General features: G+C 42.6%; 1 protein-coding gene across 1 annotated transcript in view; it reads left to right on the top strand.

Annotated features, from left to right (window-relative positions):
* The first annotated feature begins 342 nt into the window (after positions 1-342).
* LOC311148071 (protein bicaudal D homolog 2-like) overlaps positions 343-22,741 on the top strand; it is a 36,150-nt gene continuing 13,751 nt past the window's right edge. Inside the window, exons 1-5 of the mRNA XM_084184966.1 lie at positions 343-726; positions 1,449-1,780; positions 12,081-12,293; positions 12,573-12,725; positions 19,277-19,765. Coding sequence (XP_084041092.1) covers positions 1,535-1,780; positions 12,081-12,293; positions 12,573-12,725; positions 19,277-19,765 — 1,101 coding nt within the window. The 5' untranslated portion in view covers positions 343-726; positions 1,449-1,534. The remainder of the gene's footprint in view (positions 727-1,448; positions 1,781-12,080; positions 12,294-12,572; positions 12,726-19,276; positions 19,766-22,741) is intronic.

The following is a 22,741-nucleotide window of genomic DNA, read 5'->3' as shown; positions in this document are numbered from 1 at the left end:
GAAAAAGTTAATCCAACGCTTGTAAAGTTACCTGTAGGATACAGTAACCTATACTTCGGAGGAGCAGGTAGCATAAACACACTAGAAAATATTTCCATCTGACAGGCGGGCACTGGAATAAGTTTCTGAGTGACAGAGTCAGGGTTTTGTATTGGCACATTGTTGCGTTTTTTGTGGGACTGCAAAAAAAATGCCAGGAACATAAAATAACATGATTAACTGGTTCCCATGCTTTTAAAATAATGGTTTTGTTCCGGAACAGTATAGATTACTTTCGTTCCCGGTTCTGATTCTGTTCCTCAAAAAATTCTTATTTTCGGTTCTGTTCCCTGAACCGGTTCCAACCCCTACTTCAAAATGGAAGTGGCCTCAATGTCGCTGCCCGTTGTGCTCTCACAGACGCCATAGTAGGACAGATACAATGATGTCTATATAAGTATATGGTCTATAGTCATTCCAAACCGTGTGACACTGGACGTTGCTAGGGGGGCAGTCTTTCACACTGGTCTGTGTCTACTCACTCTCTCGTTGCTTCCGCGCGCAATGACTTTCAAAGTGCTAACTCAAGCTAGAAAGAAAAAAGCACATTGGTTGGAAAACCGGGGCGGGTAGCTTGTCCACACAGAAACTCGACGACGAAGTGTCAAATTGTCTCTGAGCGCTGCTGGTTAGCTTAATTTCGAAATAACGGTACTTTTGGCGACAAACGTGAATCGATATTTGGAGGTGAGTAATTTAGCCAGCAAGCTAACGTTAACTATGCGCTTGACTTGTAAGCTAGCGGCTGATTTCTAGGTAGATAATTAGCCTAGCTAGTTAGTCTGACCACAGATGGCTAGGAGTCTTTGTTTTGACCGTTCTGACAACTAGTTAGTGTAGCTAGCTAAGAAAATGGGAACGTTGGCTAACTAGCTATCTGATAATCTTCGTGTCTGATAGCTAGCTAGAAGAATCAACTCTGCTAACTAGCTAACAAATTAAATCTAATTTCATTGGTCGCGTACACATATTTTGCAGATGTTATCGCAGGTGCACCGAAATGTTTCTAGTTAGTTTCCAACATGGTTGGTAAGTTAACGTTCACCTATAAACTGATTGAATGCCTGCACACAGTAACGTTAGCTGCAGACAGACAGTTGCATTTTTCTTCACGCTGACAACAAAGATCACAAGTAAAGTGACTGAGAGGAGCCAGTTAAACTCATCTAACGTTAACCGCATAATCTGACTCTTGACCGTCTGTGATAGGGCTGCCAAGTTTATTATTCACTAAACGCCATTTAAGCCAGTTGTCAGCTGCCAGCATCTCTTAGGATAGCAATTCATATTGTTAAACCTCAGGTTAGTTTGAAGTTGCTTTCAACTCATTGGTTACTATTTGTGGCTATGAACAGTATGATGACACAATCAATGTTCCTGGGCTGTGTTTCCTTCCTCCTCCCCCACAGCGAGCAGTAATGAGGCAGGAGGATTGACAGAGGAAGCAGGTGTCTCAGCGGAGCATTGGGGAAGGAGGCGGGAGGAGGAGGACAGGATGCTTGAGGAGGCAGGCCAAGCAGGGACTGAGGCGGAGAGAGATGAGATGGAGATGGGGGGCATGGACCTGAGGGCGGAGGTGGTGAGGCTGAATTTGGAGCTCCAGGAGGCCAACGAGGAGAAACTACAGGCGGCCCGTTATGGCTTGGTGGTGCTGGAGGAGAGCGCTGAACTGAAGAAGAAACACACCCAGCTGGAGGAGGAGTACGAGACCCTCAAACAGGAGCAACAGCAGCTCAAAGAGGTCAGCAGAAATGTTCGATGTCTATAGCTATACCAACCTTACTTCCAAACGTACAACTACTACTATGTGTGCACGGTGGTGACATTTTCTATGATTGAGTGAAGACAAGACCTTTTGTTCATAGATTTCTTATTGCTTTGTCTAATCAGGCACCACACTAACTAACTACTTCAGTGTGAACAAGTTCCAGTCACACACTGCTCTGTATTGACCAACCTGGGATTAGCCACACAATGGACTTGCTGTTAGGACAGAAGCTTTTAGCTAAACTGTTCTAAACCAAGAAATAATCACAATCATAATGTTGCTAGGGAGTTGTTCTTAATCCAGTGTTACTTAGCAATTTATTAATTGCCTACTGAACATTTGATAGGTTCCATGAAGATACTCTATCATGTTGAACTCTGTTACTATCTTGGCTGAATGACAGTTCCCCGACACTCAAGAGACATAGCCTAGGGTTCATATGAATCATTCAGTTTGTGTGATAAAGAGGAGGACAGGTCGGTTTCTGCTCCTGTAGTGTCATATGATGTTGATGTGTATAGATGTGATACTGTTTATCTTTACTAGGGATCTGTGATGGAGGGATGAGAGCACATTAGTCAGCATATCCCATGTTGGAAGTGGAAAGTGGAATTAATTCTAAGCTGCTCTGTCTGATGCAGACTGCATGGCATTAGAGGGGTGAACAGGGCAGGGAAAGATATCAGTCGCAGCACGCAAATCATTATCACTGGTATAAAGGTTAATCGGCATTCATGTAAATAAATAATCTCATAAAAATGTATATTGTAATGGAACGTACAGTCACATTCTGACCATTGCTTTTGTTAATGAATTATTCCAACTAGTAGCATCCAACATAGACCCTGCACAAACAGGCCTACCATTCTGTTTTAAATGCTTCAGCAGAGTTTATAGTTACATAAGGGCATTTCCACGGTAACAGAATTACGCTGAGACTCCGATTTTTTACTTTAAAATGTATGCCAAACAAAAACCAATGATTTCAAAGTTTAACAAACCATAACTCTATGCACAATGACTACTTTGAACAATTTACACAGGGGGGAAAAACATTTACTGGAAGAACTGTGCAGAATTGAGGTAAAACTCCCTCAGTTTTATTGTTACCAAACTTTGTATCTTCAGTTCGTCCTGTAAATGTGTTTTTGTAAAATGTTCAGTGTAAATTGTTAAAAGTATTCCTTGTGCATATAGTTCTATGGTTTTGTAAAGGCCCAGTGCAGTCAAAAATGTAATTTTCCTGTGTTTTATATATATTTCTACACTGAGGCTCGAATAATACTGAAATTGTGAAAATTATGATAATCCCCTTTTAGTGTAAGAGCTGTTTGAAAAGACCGCCTGAAATTTCAGCCTGTTTTGGTGGATGGGAGTTTTGGCCTGCGGCGGTAAATTAGTTGGTAGACCAATAAGAGAGTTCCAAACCTCTCTGCTATAACAGCTCGTTTTCAGTTTTCCCCTCCCCACTCAGACCACTCCCAGACAGTCCTAGCAAAATACTTGCTTGAGAAATTGCTCTTTGCTAAGAATCTATTTGTTTCTTTTTGACTGTTTTTTAAGGTACTTAATTGTTACCCAGAAATGATTTGATATTATGATTTAAAAAAAGCTGCATTGTAGGGCTGGGCAATATATCTAATGAAATCGATTAATTCGGATCTATGTTTTTGCGCGATATTTCAAATACCCATATCGCATATTTTTTGTTTTCATGAGCGTTTATGTCTGCTTGTTCTAATGTCTTTTTGGTCTTGTCTCCTTCGCTCCTTCTGTGCTGTGTGCACCTTCCCATTTACACCAGAGATCTGTTTAAAATAAGTACATAGAAATGCTTATTTTGGACCGATTTTTGGCGAGAGTGAAACCCCTCTTCCTCTCTGTTTACACACACACACCAAGCCCCTCCCCCTGCCACTCACAACAACAAAGATGAGAGATCACTTCTTCCTCTCTGACAAGCGGTTTCAACTCGCTATTTGAGGTTTGGTCCAACAGAATTAATAGGTCATATGGAAACCGAAACGCATTGAAACATTATTTTTACTGTAATAGAGGAGAAGTTAACCTGTCTAACGATGCCCTTTTAATGTCTTCTCTGCAAATTGCGACACTACTAAAACGGGATTGTCAATGAACATTGATTCTGGAAAATGTATGCTCAGTTTGTCATACCGCTTGCAGCATTTTAGCCATAGACTGTTATACTAGCTGTCTAGTCTGTGTTTTATAAATGTGCAATAAGCATAAAACACAATTCTATAAGGAATTGGCAACTTGTTCTCATTCTGAGAAAAGTTAGGCTACTTGATTTCAACATCTGAACAAAGTGGACAGGCTAGCATGCAGTTCAAACTGTTGGAGACAGACAGTACGGTGTGTTCAATCATAACAATTAAACTGTTCTGCCTTGTTAGCTAGTAAATAGATCCAAGTTGGCTAAACTTGAATATAAAGATTAACTGGCTACATTTTTACATTTTAGTCGTTTAGCAGATGCTCTTATCCAGAGCGACTTACAGTTAGTGAGTGCATACATTTTTTTCATACTCACTAGCACGTGGCCTTGTGCTTGAGAGATCGTTTTAGATCTGTGTTCATTTTCGATAATGCCTGCTACAAGAAGTTAGTCATTATTAGTGAATGTGCATTATGCATGGTTCTGGTTAAATTTGTAACAGTAAGGCCATTTTCATAGACAGACTTGAAAGCTAAATAAGTGATTATTGCAAGAAAGCAGGTTAAAATAATTAAATTATTAGTGAGTCTTATGCAGGGTTGGAAATTAACACCCGCCATTGGCTGGTAAGAATGTCTATTTCACCAGCCATGTTGGTGGGTGGTCACACAGCATTTGGGAATAGTAAAAAAAAAAAATCCAAAGGCCATATGTAGAATTTTGGTCGAATTGACAAGAAAGGCTACTAAAGTTTCTTGGCCAGTTATATCATTTTGTTCACAGCTAGGGTGTTTTTTCATTGTTAGTTTGAGTTTGCTACAACTGTCTGCTGCTTAGTGGTTGGGAGTCGACTCCAAAATAATAGATTCCTTGCCCGTCGACTCCAATTTCTGGGTGTCAAGCTTCGATTCCACTAGGAACTGACTCCTCTAAGATTCAGTATTTTTGCAATGGAGGAAACTAGTTCTTGTAGGCTACTTTCGAGAATACTGTCACATTTTTTACAGCAAAGAAAGAGCGAGCTAGGGAGAGAGGGGAGGGGCATAGGTAGGCATGTCATCCACCAGGCAGACTCTCATTGGATGTCTCGCGCAAGTTCACTAAAGTAGGGGCTATCAATGAGTAGGCTGAGCTATTCTACATGCAACAGACCGAAGACCAAACACACACTAGCGTTGTTCATAGCGAAGAGAAAGAGCAGGTGAGGGAGGGGGAGAGAGAGGATCTGGGCAGGCAGACACAGTCGGAACCGTGCGCATACGCTATATCTTGGTAATCTGTATCTAAAATAATGATTATGATCACACTTCATCAATTTAAATATTATGGGGACACCTATACATTTGGCAGCCAAGCATGAGTTATCAGTGTAGCCTATTATCATTTAGACATGACTTTTGAAATATCTTCACGATTAGATTAAAAACCTCCAGGCTTCCGTCATAAGAGTCAATTAAGTTAGAATTTTTTTTTGATTTGTAGTTTGGAAAAACGAATCCTGTGTGAATCGTCCTCTGGAATAACGCACATGCTTGGATAATGATTACGTAACCAATGTCTCTAGTAATACCCATCCGAAACGGGCTATAACATGGCAAAGAATAGGCTTATCAGCTTAGAGTGTGCGGCATCATCCCATGGGATCCATCAAGGCTGCGCACAGCAGAAATATCACAGAAATATTCTAGTTCCTACACATCACCTTCTATATTCAAACAAAAATAGGCCTTTTATAGGCTAAGTTGATGAGAAAATGGGCAGCATCATGCTCATGCCAGTCCTCTAGAATGCAAATGACTGTGCAATAATATGGTGTGTGCGCATCCGTTTCAGCGTGTTTTGGGAGTCGAGCAAGAGTCGACTCCTTCAACTCCAACCACAGGAGTCGGAGTCGACTCCAAAAATCCTGGAGTCGTGCACCACTACTTCTGCTAGGAAGACATCGTAGTCAGAGATTTTTTTTTCTCGCAACATTATGCAATAGAAAACATTTGTAGGCCTATCATCTTATAGAGTAATTCAGTGCTTTATTAAAAAGTGTATTAGGCTGTTCAGATGGTATTGAAGAAATAAGTTGTTTCATGTTGTCATTCAAAATACTTTAATGTGCAACCTAATCCAGTGACTGGCGGGCATTTTGGGAAGACAATTATATTTTAATGTTAAAATAGTCTTCCAGAATTTTCTTTCAATTTTTTTTCTCCAATAGAGATTATTTTGCTTGTATCTTTGCGTTCTAATATCATAGGCTAATTTATTTGTGGCCAATTGGCCACCTGAGTAAGTGGAAACTCAAAACACATTAGCTAGATCACTAGCTCTAAAGATAATAACCACTGCTAGTAGCCAGGTATTAATCTAACAGTACATTGTTATGTAAAAAAATTATAATCATAAAACCTTGCCGTTGTAGCCTACTGCCCAATGAGGCCACTGCACTCGCGCGCCATATCTCAAAGCCATATCAAATATCTTGTTAGTAAAATAGTTGCTAATGAGCTCAAAATGTTATATAATCAGAACACTTTTCTTTCTCCTGGAGCATTTGAAAAGAGAGAGAGCGGGTGGCTTGCTCGACACAGTAGCAGGCCCCAGCGAAACGGATACAGGGGCAGGTAGGCAGACACTTTCATTAGAGGAATCATGAGGATAATGTACTTTACAGCCCAAATCATGATTTTAGCCTCCTAAAAAATAGGAAGTGTTGAGTGAGGTGAATGAATGTGCTGCTCGCACCGATGCGACCAATACATTTTTAAAAACTCGGACAGCCAAGTCAAAGGGTCATAAAATGCCACTAAAAGGCCGCGGTCTGGAGCCCTGCATTGTAGGCTTTTCACTACTCTAACTTTCATTTTACTTCAATGAAAAAGGCCTCCATCTTCACAATCAACAGTAGCCAAGGCTTCTCTCTCTCCTCAGCAGTAGGGCAGCCCCGGACAATTTGGCCGCTTACAATTATATTTATCAGCTTTTCATTAATTTGATCAGCCTAAAGCTAATTACCAGCTAACAGAAACCCTGTAATGGACCTATATATTTTTTTATAATCTTTGTGAACTAACAATCCCCAAAATAAACGCTAGACAGTCAGGGAGAATTAAATTCCAAAAACCATACATTTAGCAGTATTGATTTTATTACGTTTGAGCAAAAGAACACAGCATTAGCCGTGACAAAATGCATAGAATTGCAGGAAATTTGCTTTAAAACTACATTTTTTTCTGCTCCGTGGCAAAATGTGTAGAATTGCAGGAAATTTGGGCGATATTACGATAGCGTCATCTATCGACGATGATTGACAGCCATCGTCGATGGTGACGACATCGTGATGTGACAGACAATGGTTTAGCCTATTTGAACTTGACTGGCGCCCCGCAGTAAAGAACGGAGTCTCGCAGCGCACAGCAAGACAGCACAAAAGTAACAATTTGCCTATTCCTATTTGCTATAGCCTATTTCATTAAGTATGTGATACAGAACGCAAGAGAGGAATGTAGGCCAGACAGAGTGGATAATTCCATCAAAGCGGCACAAAATGTCCAGTCAGAAAATATTGTTTCTCTCGCCATCTCTGTCGGATGCATGGGCTTTAAAGGCGCTGCATGGTCAATCCGACGTTGGCATTGGCCGTGTAGCATTTACGGTGATACGGCCTCTGCAGAAGTCAGGGCATTCATACTTCTTGCGTTGAGCAGAGCCTTTGTGGAAGTTGAGCAGAGCCTTTGTGGAAGTTGAGCAGAGCCTTTGTGGAAGTTGTCAAGGAAGTGAGTTTGTGTTTTATACAGGACCATTTGAATAGCCTAAAACCGTAAGGTAGCCAGGGGACTAATAATGAGGGAACAAACAATATCAATAGCCTATTAAAAAATCGAATATCAAGTTTAAGCTTTTAAGAAATAAATTATCCATGTGGGCCGGGAAAATCCCTCCAAGCGAGGTTGAAAACCAAATGACCAATAACCCATCCTCATTCCTCTTACTGGCCTATCATAAAAGCTTTAAGAAAAGTTAGTTATGAACAGTAGCTTATTTCCCAAATAGTCTAGCCTACAAAGGTGTTGGCCTAAAGTTGTGTCTTTCAAAAATGACAAGAATGAAAGTCTATACAGCATAGGCTATTCTCAGAGCTTTTCGTATTTATTTTAATTATTTTAACGTATGGACGATTGACTCTATTTTGTTTTTAAACATTTTTCTAAATTAGCTTTGTTGCACAATTAAAGGTTAGTACGCTGCATTTCAAACAGTCGGGAATAATCTAATGAATTCAGGGCTTGTAAACTATACCTAGGCTAAATTATACCTAGCCTTCCACAACCACAAGACCCACTAATAATAATAATAATAATATTATTTCATTATTATATCAAAATAGTTTAACATGCTATTTTGCAATAGTCACTGATCTGGCTTTCAAGTCTGTCTATGAAAATGTCGTTTTTGTTTCATATTTAACCAGAACCATGCACAATGCAGTGCACATCAACTAATAATGGGCCATGTTAGATTAGCTAGCCTCGTCGAAAACCAGGCTTCCCTTAAAGGGAACCCGCTGTAAATCATTGACGCCTCGCAACATGTCAAACCAATCAAATGCCTTGCTTCAGCGGAGCTCCAAAGGTGCTTACTACATAGATAAGTGTAGTAGGTGCAAAATTGCATGAGAATGGCCGGGAAATCGCATATTTTAAAACCTCATCAAAATACACTACATAACCAAAAGTATGTGGCCACCTGCTCGTCGAACATCTCATTCCAAAATCATGGGCATTAATATAGAGATGGTCCCCCCTTTGCTGCTATAACAGCCTCCACTCTTCTGGGAAGGCTTTCCACTAGATGTTGGAACATTGCTGCGGGAACTTGCTTCCATTCAGCCACAAGAGCATTAGTGAGGTCGGGCACTGATGTTGGGCAATTAGGCCTGGCTCGTAGTCAGCGTTCCAATTCATCCCAAAGGTGTTCGATGGGGTTGAGGTCAGGGCTCTGTGCAGGCCAGTCAAGTTCTTCCACACCAATCTCGACAAACCATTTCTGTATGGACCTCGCTTTGTGCACGGGGGCGTTGTCATGCTGAAACAGGAAAGGGCCTTCCCCAAACTGTTGCCACGAAGTTGGAAGCACAGAATTGTCTAGAATGTCATTGTATGCTGTAGCGTTAAGATTTCCCTTCACTGGAACTAAGGGGCCTAGCCCAAACCATGAAAAACAGCCCCATACCATTGTTCCTCCTCCACCAAACTTTACAGTTAGCACTATATATTGGGGCAGGTAGTGTTCTCCTGGCATCCGCCAAACCCAGATTTGTCCGTTGGACTGCCAGATAGTGAAGCGTGATTAATCACTCCAGAGAACGCATTTCCACTGCTCCAGAGTCCAATGACGGCGAGCTTTACACCACTCCAGCCGCATGCTGATCTTAGGCTTGTGTGCGGCTGCGCAGCCATGGAAACCCATTTGATGAAGCTCCCGACAAACAGTTATTGTGCTGACGATGCTTCCAGAGGCAGTTTGGAACTCAGTAGTGAGTGTTGCAACTGAGGACAGACAATTTTTACGCGCTTCAGCACTCGGCGGTCCCGTTCTGTGAGCTTGTGTGGCCTACCACTTCGCGGCTGAGCCGTTGTTGCTCCTAGACGTTTCCACTTCACAATAACAGCACTTACAGTTGACCAGGGCAGCTCTAGTAGGGCAGAAATTTAATAAACAGACTTGTTGGAAAGGTAGCATCCTATGACGGTGCCGCGTTGATAGTTACTGAGCTCTTCAGTAAGGACATTGTACTGCCAATGTTTATCAATGGAGATTGCATGGCGGTGTGCTCGATTTTATATACCTGTCAGCAACCGGTGTGGCTGAAATAGCCTTATCCACTCATTTTAAGGGGTGTCCACATACTTTTGTATATATAGTGTGTGTCGGATGTATGCCGATTTTGTGTATAGAGCACAATTCTGGCAAAACACAATTCAGTTTTTCTTCAATTTTCTGCAAACTAGCATACGGAACAACTGTCTGCAAAATGTGTCCTACCCGGTCTGAAAACAGTGATGAACATAACACGTAGCACCAACGGGCATGTGGGGGAGGGTTCTTGAAATGTAACATCCAATAAAAATCTTGCCGCTGGCCAGCGGTCCATTCAAACCGTTTTGGTAATATAAAATTCTCCAGACCTCCAAGGTAGGCATGACAATGACGTGATTTTGGAGGTATGGCCATGCAAGACTAAAATCTAGCCAACTTCGATCTATTTGCTTGCTAACAAGGTAGAACAGTTTAACCAAAGATTTCTATAACTAAACCAAGATCGACCACAGCCTGTAGTTTCCAATGGGGACAAATGAGTCATAGTGGGCAGAACAAGCAAGGAGGTGGGCAGAGCCAAGCACACGCTAGCGAGATCCTATTAGCCCGTTCTAGCATACATGTGCATATTTCTGGTTGGGAACGCCCACTCTGTGAAGTGCGCGTGTGCGATTACTCAATTCGCCTTTGCACTCCTTCTAAACAATGCGTTTTTTTACTACTTTGGCAAAGGTTAAAGTCTACAAAACGTAGTCCACTCTGTTCATAACATATTCTATTTTTGGGAACAGAAAACTGTATTGAGATCAAATGTTTAATCGCTGAGAAAATTTGCAGAATGTTGGCCAAAATCCATCTCCTTCCATCTTCTCCCACTGCCGGCCACTGGGCTTCCTCTCACGACCATATTTGGTAGTGAGTGGAAACGCCAAGCGGATGCTTCACATTTATTCATCCGGTGAAATATCTGTCTCATTGTTCTATCTGTGGTTGAACTGTTATGAATACACCCTCCAGTCCGTTTCCAACCTGTTTGAACAACAGCCTGTTCACTTTGTTTCGATTTTGAAATCAAGTGGCCTACCTGGATAAGAAGATTAGCATTTCTCAGAATGAGAACGAGTTGTCAAGCCAATTCCTTATATAAATGCGTGTTATGCTCATTGCACATTTCTAAAACACGCACTAGACTGCTAGCACCCAACAGTATGTGGCAAAAATTCTGCTAGCGCGTGACGGAAACTGAAAATAGATTTTCCACAATCATGTTCTTTGATACTCTCAATTTAGTAGGGTCTGCTCTGTTCAACATTTTGGAAATTGAGACATAAGTGTATCGTTAGAAGGGAAACCGACCGATTCTGTTATACCAAAACTCCAATGCAAATAGCGAGTTGAAACCGCTTGTCACAGAGGAAGAAGTTATCTTTTGTCTTTATTGTTGAGTGGCAGTGGGAGGGGCTTGGTGTCTGTGTGCGAGTGGGAAGGTGCACAGTGCACACAGCACAGAAGGAGCCAAGGAAAATAGACTAAAAAGACAAACGCTCATAAAAGCGTAAAAATATAAAAACCAGGCATTTGGAACATTGCGCTAAAACATCAATTTGAATTCATTCGATATATCGCCCAGCCCTAGCTCATACCAGACTGGTTTGAGCTAGGGCAGTAGCAGTAATCCTTCCTGGCTAGTAACAGTGGCATGGGGCGTTGTCCTTGTGCATGGCTGCTCAACAGACATGATTAGAGATAGCTTCTCATGGGATTCTACAATCTTTTTCCTACCATGTCCAATCCATCTAACCCTCACACATAGTCATGCCCAGTGGATCTGTGTGTGGACCATATCCATTAGTGACAGTTTATTTAATTGACTGACTTTCTAGACAGACTGGTGATGTCAGCTGTCATTTTAAAATAATATATTCCTTTTTGGCTTGTCCCATAGATGAAACTGGTTTGGTAGTACCACATTCTCAATTGAGGAAATGTAGGCTTAAGTTATGCATGGGATGTACTCAAGACTGCTCAGATTTCGACAGCTGGTCTGTGGAGTCCTATTTTCACTGGCACAGATATACATCTTTGTTGTTTTGGGTCTAAGGAAAAAGTGCTGCGTCTTTAGTAGATGCGGCACTTGGCACTGTTTTAGTTTCCATCTTGCATTTCACAATGCACCCTACTGATAGACCATGTGCCATACAGACCACCATATTGTGGTCACCCAACCAAAACTCGATACAAATAAATGCCTCTTTTTGCTTTGTATCTGTCTGTGTGTACTAGGCTCTGTCAGACTCTGTGACCCACCACAAGCGAGCAGCAGCAGATGGGGAAACCCGGGAGGAGTGCCTGCTGCAGGAGACTGCCAGCAAGGAGGCTGCCATGGCAACCAGCATGGCTGAGCTGCAGGCTGAATTACGGCAGGTGCGCATCACTCTGGGCAACGCTCACGCAGAGATCGACCGACTGGCTGGCCTCTCCTCCCAGCTAAAGAAGGTATACATTTACGGCCTATCCATTCACTGAGATGCTGAATGCTTTACACACCAATATTTTATTGTATATGGAAGGATAAAACTCTAATGGTATTTGTTAATCTCTCCATTCAACTCAAATGTAGGTCTACCTACTAAAAGTCAAATAAGGAAATATTTTACACTCTTAATTCCTGCTAGTTTCTTGTGTGTGTTAAAATGTCTAGTAAAGAGCAGTGTGCAGTGCTTCCATAACGTTAATGTGTAATTAGTTCCACTGAGAGCGTGTGTGTGTTCCCAGGAGTGTGAGTGTTGGGAGGCGGAGAAGGGCCACATGAGGAATGAGATGAAGGAGTATAAGGTGCGGGAGCTCCGGCAGCTCCAGGACAACAGTGAGCTGGAGGAGGAGAACACCTGTTTGCAGAAACAGGTGTCTGTACTCAAGGAGAACCAGGTCAGTCTCTCACTGCTCACCACTCACATCACTGATAATCAACCATAGAAATAGAATGAATAGAAAGGGCGTCTCCATTCAAGTCAATTTTTATTTCATTTAACCTTTATTTTATCAGGGAGTCACACTGAGACCAAAGTCTCTTTTACAGATGAGCCCTGAATTACAGAAAATACAGACATCAAAATATAAATACAGAATGCAAGCAGAAAGATGGCATAATGGGTAATGATAGACACTAAGTGTACAAAACAATATTTTGCCCTCAGAACAGCCTCAATTCGTTGGGGCATGGACTACAAGGTGTCGAAAGCGTTCCACAGGGATGCTGGCCCAGGTTGACTCCAATGCTTCCCACAGTTGTGTCAAGTTGGCTAGATGTCCTTTGGGTGGTGGAACATTCTTGATTCACGGGAAACTGTTTAGCGTGAAAAACCCAATAGCGTTGCAGTTCTTGACACAAACCGGTGTGCCTGGCACCTACTACCATACCCCGTTTTAAAGGCACTTAAATATTTTGTCTTGCCCATTCACCCTCTGAATGGCACACATACAAAATCCATGTCTCAATTGTATCGAGGCTTAAAAATCCTTGTTTAACCGGTCTCCTCCCCTTCATCTACACTTTTTTGAAGTGGATTTGACAGGTGATATCAATAAGGGATCACAGCTTTCCCCTGGATTCACCTGGTCAGTCTGTCATGGAAAGAGCAGGTGTTCCTAATGTTTTGTGCACTCGGTGTATCCACCAAATGTTTTAAACGCTTTTAAAACACTGAAGCCAAACGTGGAAACTATGGATATAACTTCCTCCGCGCTCGCGCGTTATCATATATCAAATGCGCGGCACTAGAAATCCCTGATACGTCTTGACAAAAAACACCATATTACTGTCCTGTAAATTTGCCTGGACCTTGCAAGCTAAACTGCCGAGAAAAAACCCATAACTGATCCGAATGGTTGCCCAATCGCAGGCAGGCAAGATGCAGTTATTTCGAAATGAATATACATTCAAAACGCCAGGCTTTTGAGAGGTTATTCAAATGACAGGCTATTCACTGCAGTTTACAGCCTAGACTAGCGTTTTGTACTCACTTGAAAACAATAATAACATTCTTCATTACAATGTGTTGTAGCCTAGGTAGGATATATTTATTTTCCCTAAAAAACTGAAACAATAGGGTAGCTTTTCGAGCTGCGTACCCGGGGACTGTGAGGTAGTGCACTCAACGCAGCCTCAGGAGCGCACAGTGTAGGCTACCTATGATTTTGTTATCTGATCAACTTCTTTGATCTTCGCTGTGTAAATTGACTGGATATATTAATTGCGGTATTAAGCCTAACATTTAGCTTATGAATTATGGTCTAATATGCTTCTACTTAGGCTATAGGCTACATCTCAAGCCTGTCTGTCTTTGTTCTGTTGCGCAATTACGCACCTGGCTTCTCCGCTACCACAACTATACCTTTTTAATCTTGTGGCGTCCCAGGAAAAGCCAGATTACAAAAGCTTGTTGGACACTTATTTCGACTTATTTTCTTTAGCCTACTAATAGCCTATTGGAGGAGAGATGCACACTTGCTCTTGCTTGCTGAATGTAAAATAGGCTACAGCATTAAAGGAGAAGCCCATATTTTCCTATAGTAGGCCTATCTTAACACCGGGTTACATCCTGACAAAATAGGCCTACACCATATGAGTGGCCTGCTAATGTACATTTCTGGATCTTCTAAACTGTCGAGAATAGACCCAAATGGTTGCATAATCAGGCCTAGGCTGTTGACCTATGCAGTTATTTCGGTGGTTATTCAAATTAGCCTAAATCACTAAAGTTTACAATAATTGTGTTATTCACTACATACCAATAATACATTCCTCATTGCACTGTGTTGTAGGCCAGGTAGTTATTTTCTTGTCTAAAAACGTAGGCCTAGGCCTAATCAATAGTGGAGCTTTGCGTGCCCCGGGACCACAGAGTGCAGCCTGGCGGAACGCACTACAGATCTGCCATTTCATAATCTGTTAACTTATTTTTCTTACACTTTGATATGGAAATAGTTAGCTTATAGCCCTAATATTTAGCTAATGAATGGCCTAATATCTAGCTAATAATGACTTACTTTGGCTACACATCAGTAGCCTCTCTCTTCCAGCTGTTCCCATGCACAACATGCTAAAGGCTACACAAGTCTCTCCACAATAGGCCATTCCTCTTCTCGTGAAATCCCAGGAAAGCTATAGGCTACAAAAGCTATAGGATATTTATTTTGATACTTTTTTTTATTCTAGGCCTAATAGCCTATTCGGGGAAAGAAGCAGGCTTGCTCTTGCTAATTGCTGAATGTAAAACAGGCCTACAGCACATAAAATACAGAGATGAGCACAGTGAAAAAGAAGACCTAAAGGAATTGACAACCATTGGAAAAATGGAAATCACTTGCAAACCAATTGCGCAACGAGGCAATGACATACTGTAAAAGATGTGCAGGCTAAACAGCGTTTGTTGTTGAATTGCTACATTTAAATACGAGTTACTATATTATTTTTAATTAGGCCTATATGTACAGTGCATTCGGAAAGTATTCACATGCCTTGACTTTTTCCAAATGTTTTGTTACGTTACAGCCTTAATCTAAAATTTATTAAATTGTTTTTTTCTCATCAATCTACACACAATACCCCATAATGACAAAGCAAAAACAGCTTTGTAGAAATGTTTGCAAATGTATAAAAAAATATAAAACTGATATGACATTTACATAAGTATTCAGACCCTTCACTCAGTACTTTGTTGAAGCACCTTTGGCAGCGATTACAGCCTTGAGTCTTCTTGTGTATGACGCTACAAGCTTGGCACACCTGTATTTATGAAAGAAAAAAAAGGAGAAAGAAAATGTATGCAATCACTAACTGTAAGTCGCTCTGGATAAGAGCGTCTGCTAAATTACTAAAATGTAAATGGGAAGTTTCTCCCATTCTTTTCTGCAGAACCTCTGAAGATCTGTCAAGTTGGATGGGGAGCGTCGCTGCACAGCTATTTTCAGGTCTCTCCAGAGATGTTTGATTGGGTTCAAGTCCGGGCTCTGGCTGGGCCACTCAAGGACATTCAGAGTCTTGTCCCGAAGCCACTCGTGCATTGTCTTGGCTGTGTGCTTAGGGTCGTTGTCCTGTTGGAAGGTGAACCTTCGCCCCAGTCTGAGGTCCTGAGCGCTCTGGAGCAGGTTTTCATCAAGGATCTCTCTGTACTTTGCTCCGTTCATCTTTCCCTCTATCCTGACTAGTCTCCCAGTCTCTGCCGCTTGAAAAACATCCCCACAGCATGATGCTGCCACCATCTTCTTCACTGTAGGGATGGTGCCAGGTTTCCTCCAGACGTGACGCTCTGCATTCAGGCCAAAGAGTTCAATCTTGGTTTCATCAGACCAGAGAATCTTGTTTCTCATGGTCTGACAGACTTTAGGTGCCTTTTGGAAAACTCCAAGCGGGCTGTCGTGCCTTTTACTGAGGAGTGGCTTCTGTCTGGCCACTCTACCATATAGGCCTGCTTGGTGGAGTGCTGCAGAGATGGTTGTCCTTCTGGAAGGTTCTCCCATCTCCACAGAGGAACTTTAGAGCTCTGTCAGAGTGACCATCAGGTTCTTGGTCACCGCCCTGACCAAGACCCTTCACCCCCATTGCTCAGTTTGGCAGGGCAGCCAGCTCTAGGAAGAGTCTTGGTGGTTCCAAACTTCTTCCATTTAAGAATGATAGAGGCCACTGTGTTCTTAGGGACCTTCAATGCTGCAGAACATTTCTGGTACCCTTCCCCAGATCTGTGCCTCAACACAATCCTGTCTCGTTGCTCTACGGACAAAACCTTTGACCTCATAACTTGGTTTTTGCTCTGACATGCATTGTCAACTGTGGGACCTTATATAGACAGGTGTTTGCCTTTCCAAAGAATGTCCAATCAATTGAATTGACCACAGGTGGACTCCAATCAAGTTGTAGAAACATCTCTAGAAGGATCAATGGAAACAGGATGCACCTGAGCTCAATTTCGACTCTCATAGCAACACATAGAACACTTATGCAAATAAGGTATTTTGTGTGTTCTAAAAACCTGTTTTCGCTTTGTCATTATGGGGTATTGTGTATTGATGATGGGAAAAAATGTATTTAATCCATTTTAGAATAAGGCTGTAATGTAACAAAATGTGGAGAAGGGGTCTGAGTACTTTCCGAATGAACTGAAGTATTATTTGCAGTTTTCCCTATGGCAATGAAAACACCCTGAAAGCACTGTATGGTCTGAACCAGTTTCTGTGCGTTAGAGACCTCATGAATGGTCTTGTTACCACAATAGGCAGATTGCAGTAGGATACGTTGAGTAAAGCGAAAGTCGAATCCCTCACTTACGTTGTTTGGTTGTGCCCATAGCAACATAATTTTTTTTTTTGGTGGATATGGGATAATGATGACATAATGGGTGGACTGGCAGCTATTTTGAGTGTACCCATGCCAGGAAGTAAAAGCAGGAAGTGTACCCTTCAATCTGTGCTGTAATTTGTTGAGTCAACTCAACTGACATTACAAAAAATACATTCCATTGCATGAGCCACATCAGTTAGCATCATTTGAATGAACATTCTACATTATTAACATGGCAATCCAGCATCAGTTGATGGGACATTCCAAAATACCCTGGAAATTATTGCATCACAATACCTGGCAGCCATAATCCCAGTCGTTATTAGATAGAACGTTGCGGCCCTGCCCGCCTGTGGGGGAAAACAGCATGTGGTTACCTAGGTTACCCCATTGGTTCACAGCAAAAACGTACCATTTTTCAAACGCTATTTTCTGGTCTTTGTTTTAGTCAATTACAAAACGACATTTAAGAAAAGTATGTCTAAAGATAACTTTTCAACATTGCTTGCTCCTGGGCATTCTCAAACAACATAATATTGTAGGGCTTCCCTCATGCCCCTTTTCATGATAGTGCTAGCAGCTACGTGAGTGAGTGCTAGCTAGCTGCTGACCGGAACATTGTTTGTGAAGACCAACAACACAAACAAACAGACTATACAGCTACAAGTAGTTAGTGGAGTTACAAACAAACTATACTAAACAAGTTAAATGTCTTACCTGTGATATAAATATTTTCCACACACATACGGTAGCTACGTGTAGCCTACTTGGACACTGGGTCCCCACATTTCCCACTCTCCCATGCCAAATTGCCTGAAGCCACAGGGCTCTTCTCGCAGGCTCCATTTCCCTACGTGGGATTTTTGACCTGGTTACATGTACATGGAACAACACAGCAGCTTTTTGGCATGTTTTGTTATTTCTGTATAACCAAAAATCTATGACGAAGTTGGCTCTTTTACACTGGCGGTCAATGGGAAAGAATGTTTGTTTTCCCCAATTTGTGGGCGTGGTCGAGGGGAATTCCTTATTATTACGTGAATATCGACTCAGACTATTGCGAGTGTACCCATGAGTTTACCAGTCAAATTGACTGTGTTAGAGCTTCCAAGCCCGTTCTATTCATTCTATTTTTATGTAATCAACTCTCGGGTACCACAACAGGGCCGTGTTCAGTAGCGAGAAACATTTTTGAAACAGGGAGGAACTTATCCAATATGATTTTAGTGTTCTATTGCATGAAGATTCACCACAGTGTGCCCTACTGAACACAACCCTGGTCTCCCATCAACAGCCAGTTTGGGACTTGGGCCAGAATACTCCTACTCTTCCCAAAAGGGTCATGGAATGCATACCCAGAGTTACTCAGAACCTTGTGTAACTGCTGAAAAATGTGCAATGTCATACCAAACAGTAGGAATGTGTTTATTTCTTAATGGACAATAGGGGGTTCCAGATCATTCTGTGGTTGGTTGGTTTCTATTCTTCCTATCCACTCGAGTCTCCAACTCCTACTGGGTTTAGTATCTGAGGGTGTCTGAGGATTCTTTCCCAGTGGTTCATGAATAAGGGCTAGCCTTGTCTGGTGTATGTTCTGGGTTTGGCTGACAGTGCCTTGTGACTGTGTTTTCCCCTGTCAATCTGTCTGACACATACTCATTGTTGGGGAGTCATCTCAGTTGATGGGAGACAATGGCATCGCTCCAGTGGGACGTCTCAATGAACAATCAGGACAGATATGATTCTCATCCTGGTCACCCATAGGCCTGCTGTAAATGTGACGTAAACTCTGCTAACTGGTTTGTCAGTTTACTCATCAGTTGGCCAAGTAGTGCAGATCAATTATTGAAAAGGTTTCAAAAATATTTTACCAACTGCCAGCCAAAAGTAACCGATATGGAACGTTCCTGTCGGTGATCTATGTTCTAAGGTCAGAGTAATGATCATCTATGTATTTTACAGTTACACATTCCTAGTCCAGTACCACCCAACATACATGACAAAATAAGATTAACTTTTATTGTCCCTGAAGGAAAAATTGTCTGGGACATTCAACACACTACTCCCAAAGTGTTAACATACTCAGGCCTAATCTCTCTGAGTCTCTGTCCTCACATGCCCTCTCTTTTGTCATCTGCAGGTGGAGTTTGAGGCGGTGAAGCTGGAGCTCACCCACAAGGAGGAGCAGGACGAGGTTCTCCGGGCCCAGCTGGAGGAGGCGGCGCGGCTGAGGGAGATCGCCGAGCGTCAGCTGGACGAGGCCCTGGAGGCTCTGAAGGAGGAGAGGGAGCAGAAGAACAGCCTGAGGAGGGAGCTCTCGGCCCTGGCCCTCAACCCCTTCGACTCTGTGGGCCACCTGGAGCTGCAGCTGGATGACAGTGGGGATAGCGGAGGGGGCCAAAGGAGCTCTGAGGACCAGGAGCACGACCAGGACAGCGGTTACAACAATGGTCCAGGGTCTGGTTGCGCTCCTACTAACCCTAACCCCAAGGCCAACGGGCACATCCAGCGCTTCTCCACCCCCAGGAACAGTGATGTGTTCCTGAGGCCTGCCCCTGGCCTGGTGTCTGACCTTCTCAGTGAGCTGCACCTCTCAGACAGCCAGAAGCTCAAACAGCAGCTCATGCAGGTACACAACCGGGTCCTATCCACAGAGATTCTATTAAATAACTATATGCAGGCCTGGAATTTTGTGATTTTAGGGGTAAGGCCATTGGCCTTCAAGAGGTGCCCAATCTTTCGGGTGGGACGTTAAACGGGTGTCCTGACTCTTTGTGGTCACTAAAGATCCCATGGCACTTATTGTAAGAGTAGGGGTGTTAACCCCGGTCTCCTGGCTAAATTTCCAATCTGTCCCTCATACCATCATGGCCACCTAATCATCCCCAGCTTCCAATTGGCTCATTCATCCCCCCCCTCCTCTCCCCTATAACTATCCCCCAGGTTGTTGCTGTAAATACGAATGTGTTCTCAGTCAATTTACCTGGTAAAAAAATTATTCCAGGGCGCCAAGGCCATTAACCAAAATAGCCTAATACATTTATTTGAAAACTGAAAAACGCTAGCTACTGTAAGTGTATGTTAATGTCACTAAGTAATTAGCCTACATGTCGACATGTAGGTGATAGCCAATGCGTATTGGCTGCAGCCTGTCATGTCCAGAGCGACGTTGACATGGAGGCGCCTGTAAATGTAGCCAAACTTTTTAATGAGACTTTTAATTACATATATACACTGCTCAAAAAAATAAAGGGAACACTTAAACAACACAATGTAACTCCAAGTCAATCACACTTCTGTGAAATCAAACTGTCCACTTAGGAAGCAACACTGATTGAAAATAAATGTCACATGCTGTTGTGCAAATGGAATAGACAACAGGTGGAAATTATAGGCAATTAGCAAGACACCCCCAATAAAGGACTGGTTTTGCAGGTGGTGACCACAGACCACTTCTCAGTTCCTATGCTTCCTGGCTGATGTTTTGGTCACTTTTGAATGCTGGCGGTGCTTTCACTCTAGTAGTAGCATGAGACGGAGTCTACAACCCACACAAGTGGCTCAGGTAGTGCAGCTCATCCAGGATGGCACATCAATGCGAGCTGTGGCAAGAAGGTTTGCTGTGTCTGTCAGTGTAGTGTCCAGAGCATGGAGGTGCTACCAGGAGACAGGCCAGTACATCAGGAGACATGGAGGCCGTAGGAGGGCAACAACCCAGCAGCAGGACTGCTACCTCCGCCTTTGCGCAAGGAGGAGCAGGAGGAGCACTGCCAGAGCCCTGCAAAATGACCTCCAGCAGGCCACATGTGCATGTGTCTGCTCAAACGGTCAGAAACAGACTCCATGAGGGTGGTATGAGGGCCCGACGTCCACAGGTGGGGGTTGTGCTTACAGCCCAACACCGTGCAGGACGTTTGGCATTTGCCAGAGAACACCAAGATTGGCAAATTCGCCACTGGTAATCTTGCTCTGATTTGTCATTCTGAGGGTTCGGGCGGGGTGGGTGTGGAGCCAGAGACAGCAAGGGTTCAAACTGTAGAACCCAGTTCCTACATTTGAATACAAAAATGGATTTTATCAAAGAAAATATGCTACATTTTATCTCTAGGACCCTCAGGATGACAAATCAGAGCAAGATTACTGAATATAAGTACATTATTTACCTTCAGAGGTGAATGTATCAAACCAGTTGCCGTGATACATTATTTGTTGTTGTGCGCTCTCCTCAAACAACAGCGTGGTATTTTTTTCACTGTAATAGCTACTGTAAATTGGACGGTGCAGTTAGATTAACAAGAATGTAAGCTTTCTGCTCATATAAGACATGTCTATGTCCTGTCATATGAAACCGGTCGCATTTGCGGTGCACTTTTGAGAACAGTGTTTTACCGCTAAATGTCATTTTGGAACATTCATGCTTATAGTCTACTGCCGCGTGCGTTGCTGCGCTTATAATGTGAAGAAATAGCTTAAAATGTTGATTAGGCTAAATGTTCTGATCTGTTGCATCAGCCTAATTTATTTTAAAAGGTTTTTGATGGACAGTGGTTGTATGAATTTGGGATCGATCACATCCCACAACTGTCCTAGAGTATGTTTGGAATATTTATTTATCGCAAAGGACAAGTTGACCAATAGAATAGGTCAACTTTTGTACTATGGGGGATAGTAGATTGACATAGGCTAGGGCTTTTACTGTTTGTTAGGCCTACTCATCTTGTTGGCTGACGGAAAGTACAGTGGGGAAAAAAAGTATTTAGTCAGCCACCAATTGTGCAAGTTCTCCCACTTAAAAAGATGAGAGATGCCTGTAATTTTCATCATAGGTACACGTCAACTATGACAGACAATGAGAAAAAAAAATCCAGAAAATCACATTGTAGGATTTTTAATTTATTTATTTGCAAATTATGGTGGAAAATAAGTATTTGGTCAATAACAAAAGTTTCTCAATACTTTGTTATATACCCTTTGTTGGCAATGACACAGGTCAAAAGTCTTCACAAGGTTTTCACACACTGTTGCTGGTATTTTGGCCCATTCCTCCATGCAGATCTCCTCTAGAGCAGTGATGTTTTGGGGCTGTCGCTGGGCAATATGGACTTTCAACTCCCTCCAAAGATTTTCTATGGGGTTGAGATCTGGAGACTGGCTAGGCCACTCCAGGACCTTGAAATGCTTCTTACGAAGCCACTCCTTCGTTGCCCGGGCGGTGTGTTTGGGATCATTGTCATGTTGAAAGACCCAGCCACGTTTCATCTTCAATGCCCTTGCTGATGGAAGGAGGGTTTCACTCAAAATCTCACGATACATGGCCCCATTCATTCTTTCCTTTACACGGATCAGTCGTCCTGGTCCCTTTGCAGAAAAACAGCCCCAAAGCATGATGTTTCCACCCCCATGCTTCACAGTAGGTATGGTGTTCTTTGGATGCAACTCAGCATTCTTTGTCCTCCAAACACGACGAGTTGAGTTTTTACCAAAAAGTTATATTTTGGTTTCATCTGACCATATGACATTCTCCCAATCCTCTTCTGGATCATCCAAATGCACTCTAGCAAACTTCAGACGGGCCTGGACATGTACTAGCTTAAGCAGGGGGACA

Source organism: Coregonus lavaretus (genome assembly GCF_964263955.1).
Source record: "Coregonus lavaretus genome assembly, chromosome: 20".
Taxonomy (NCBI): Eukaryota; Metazoa; Chordata; class Actinopteri; order Salmoniformes; family Salmonidae; genus Coregonus; species Coregonus lavaretus.
The sequence above is the reverse complement of the archived record's forward strand: the minus strand, read 5'-3'. Positions and strand labels throughout refer to the sequence as shown.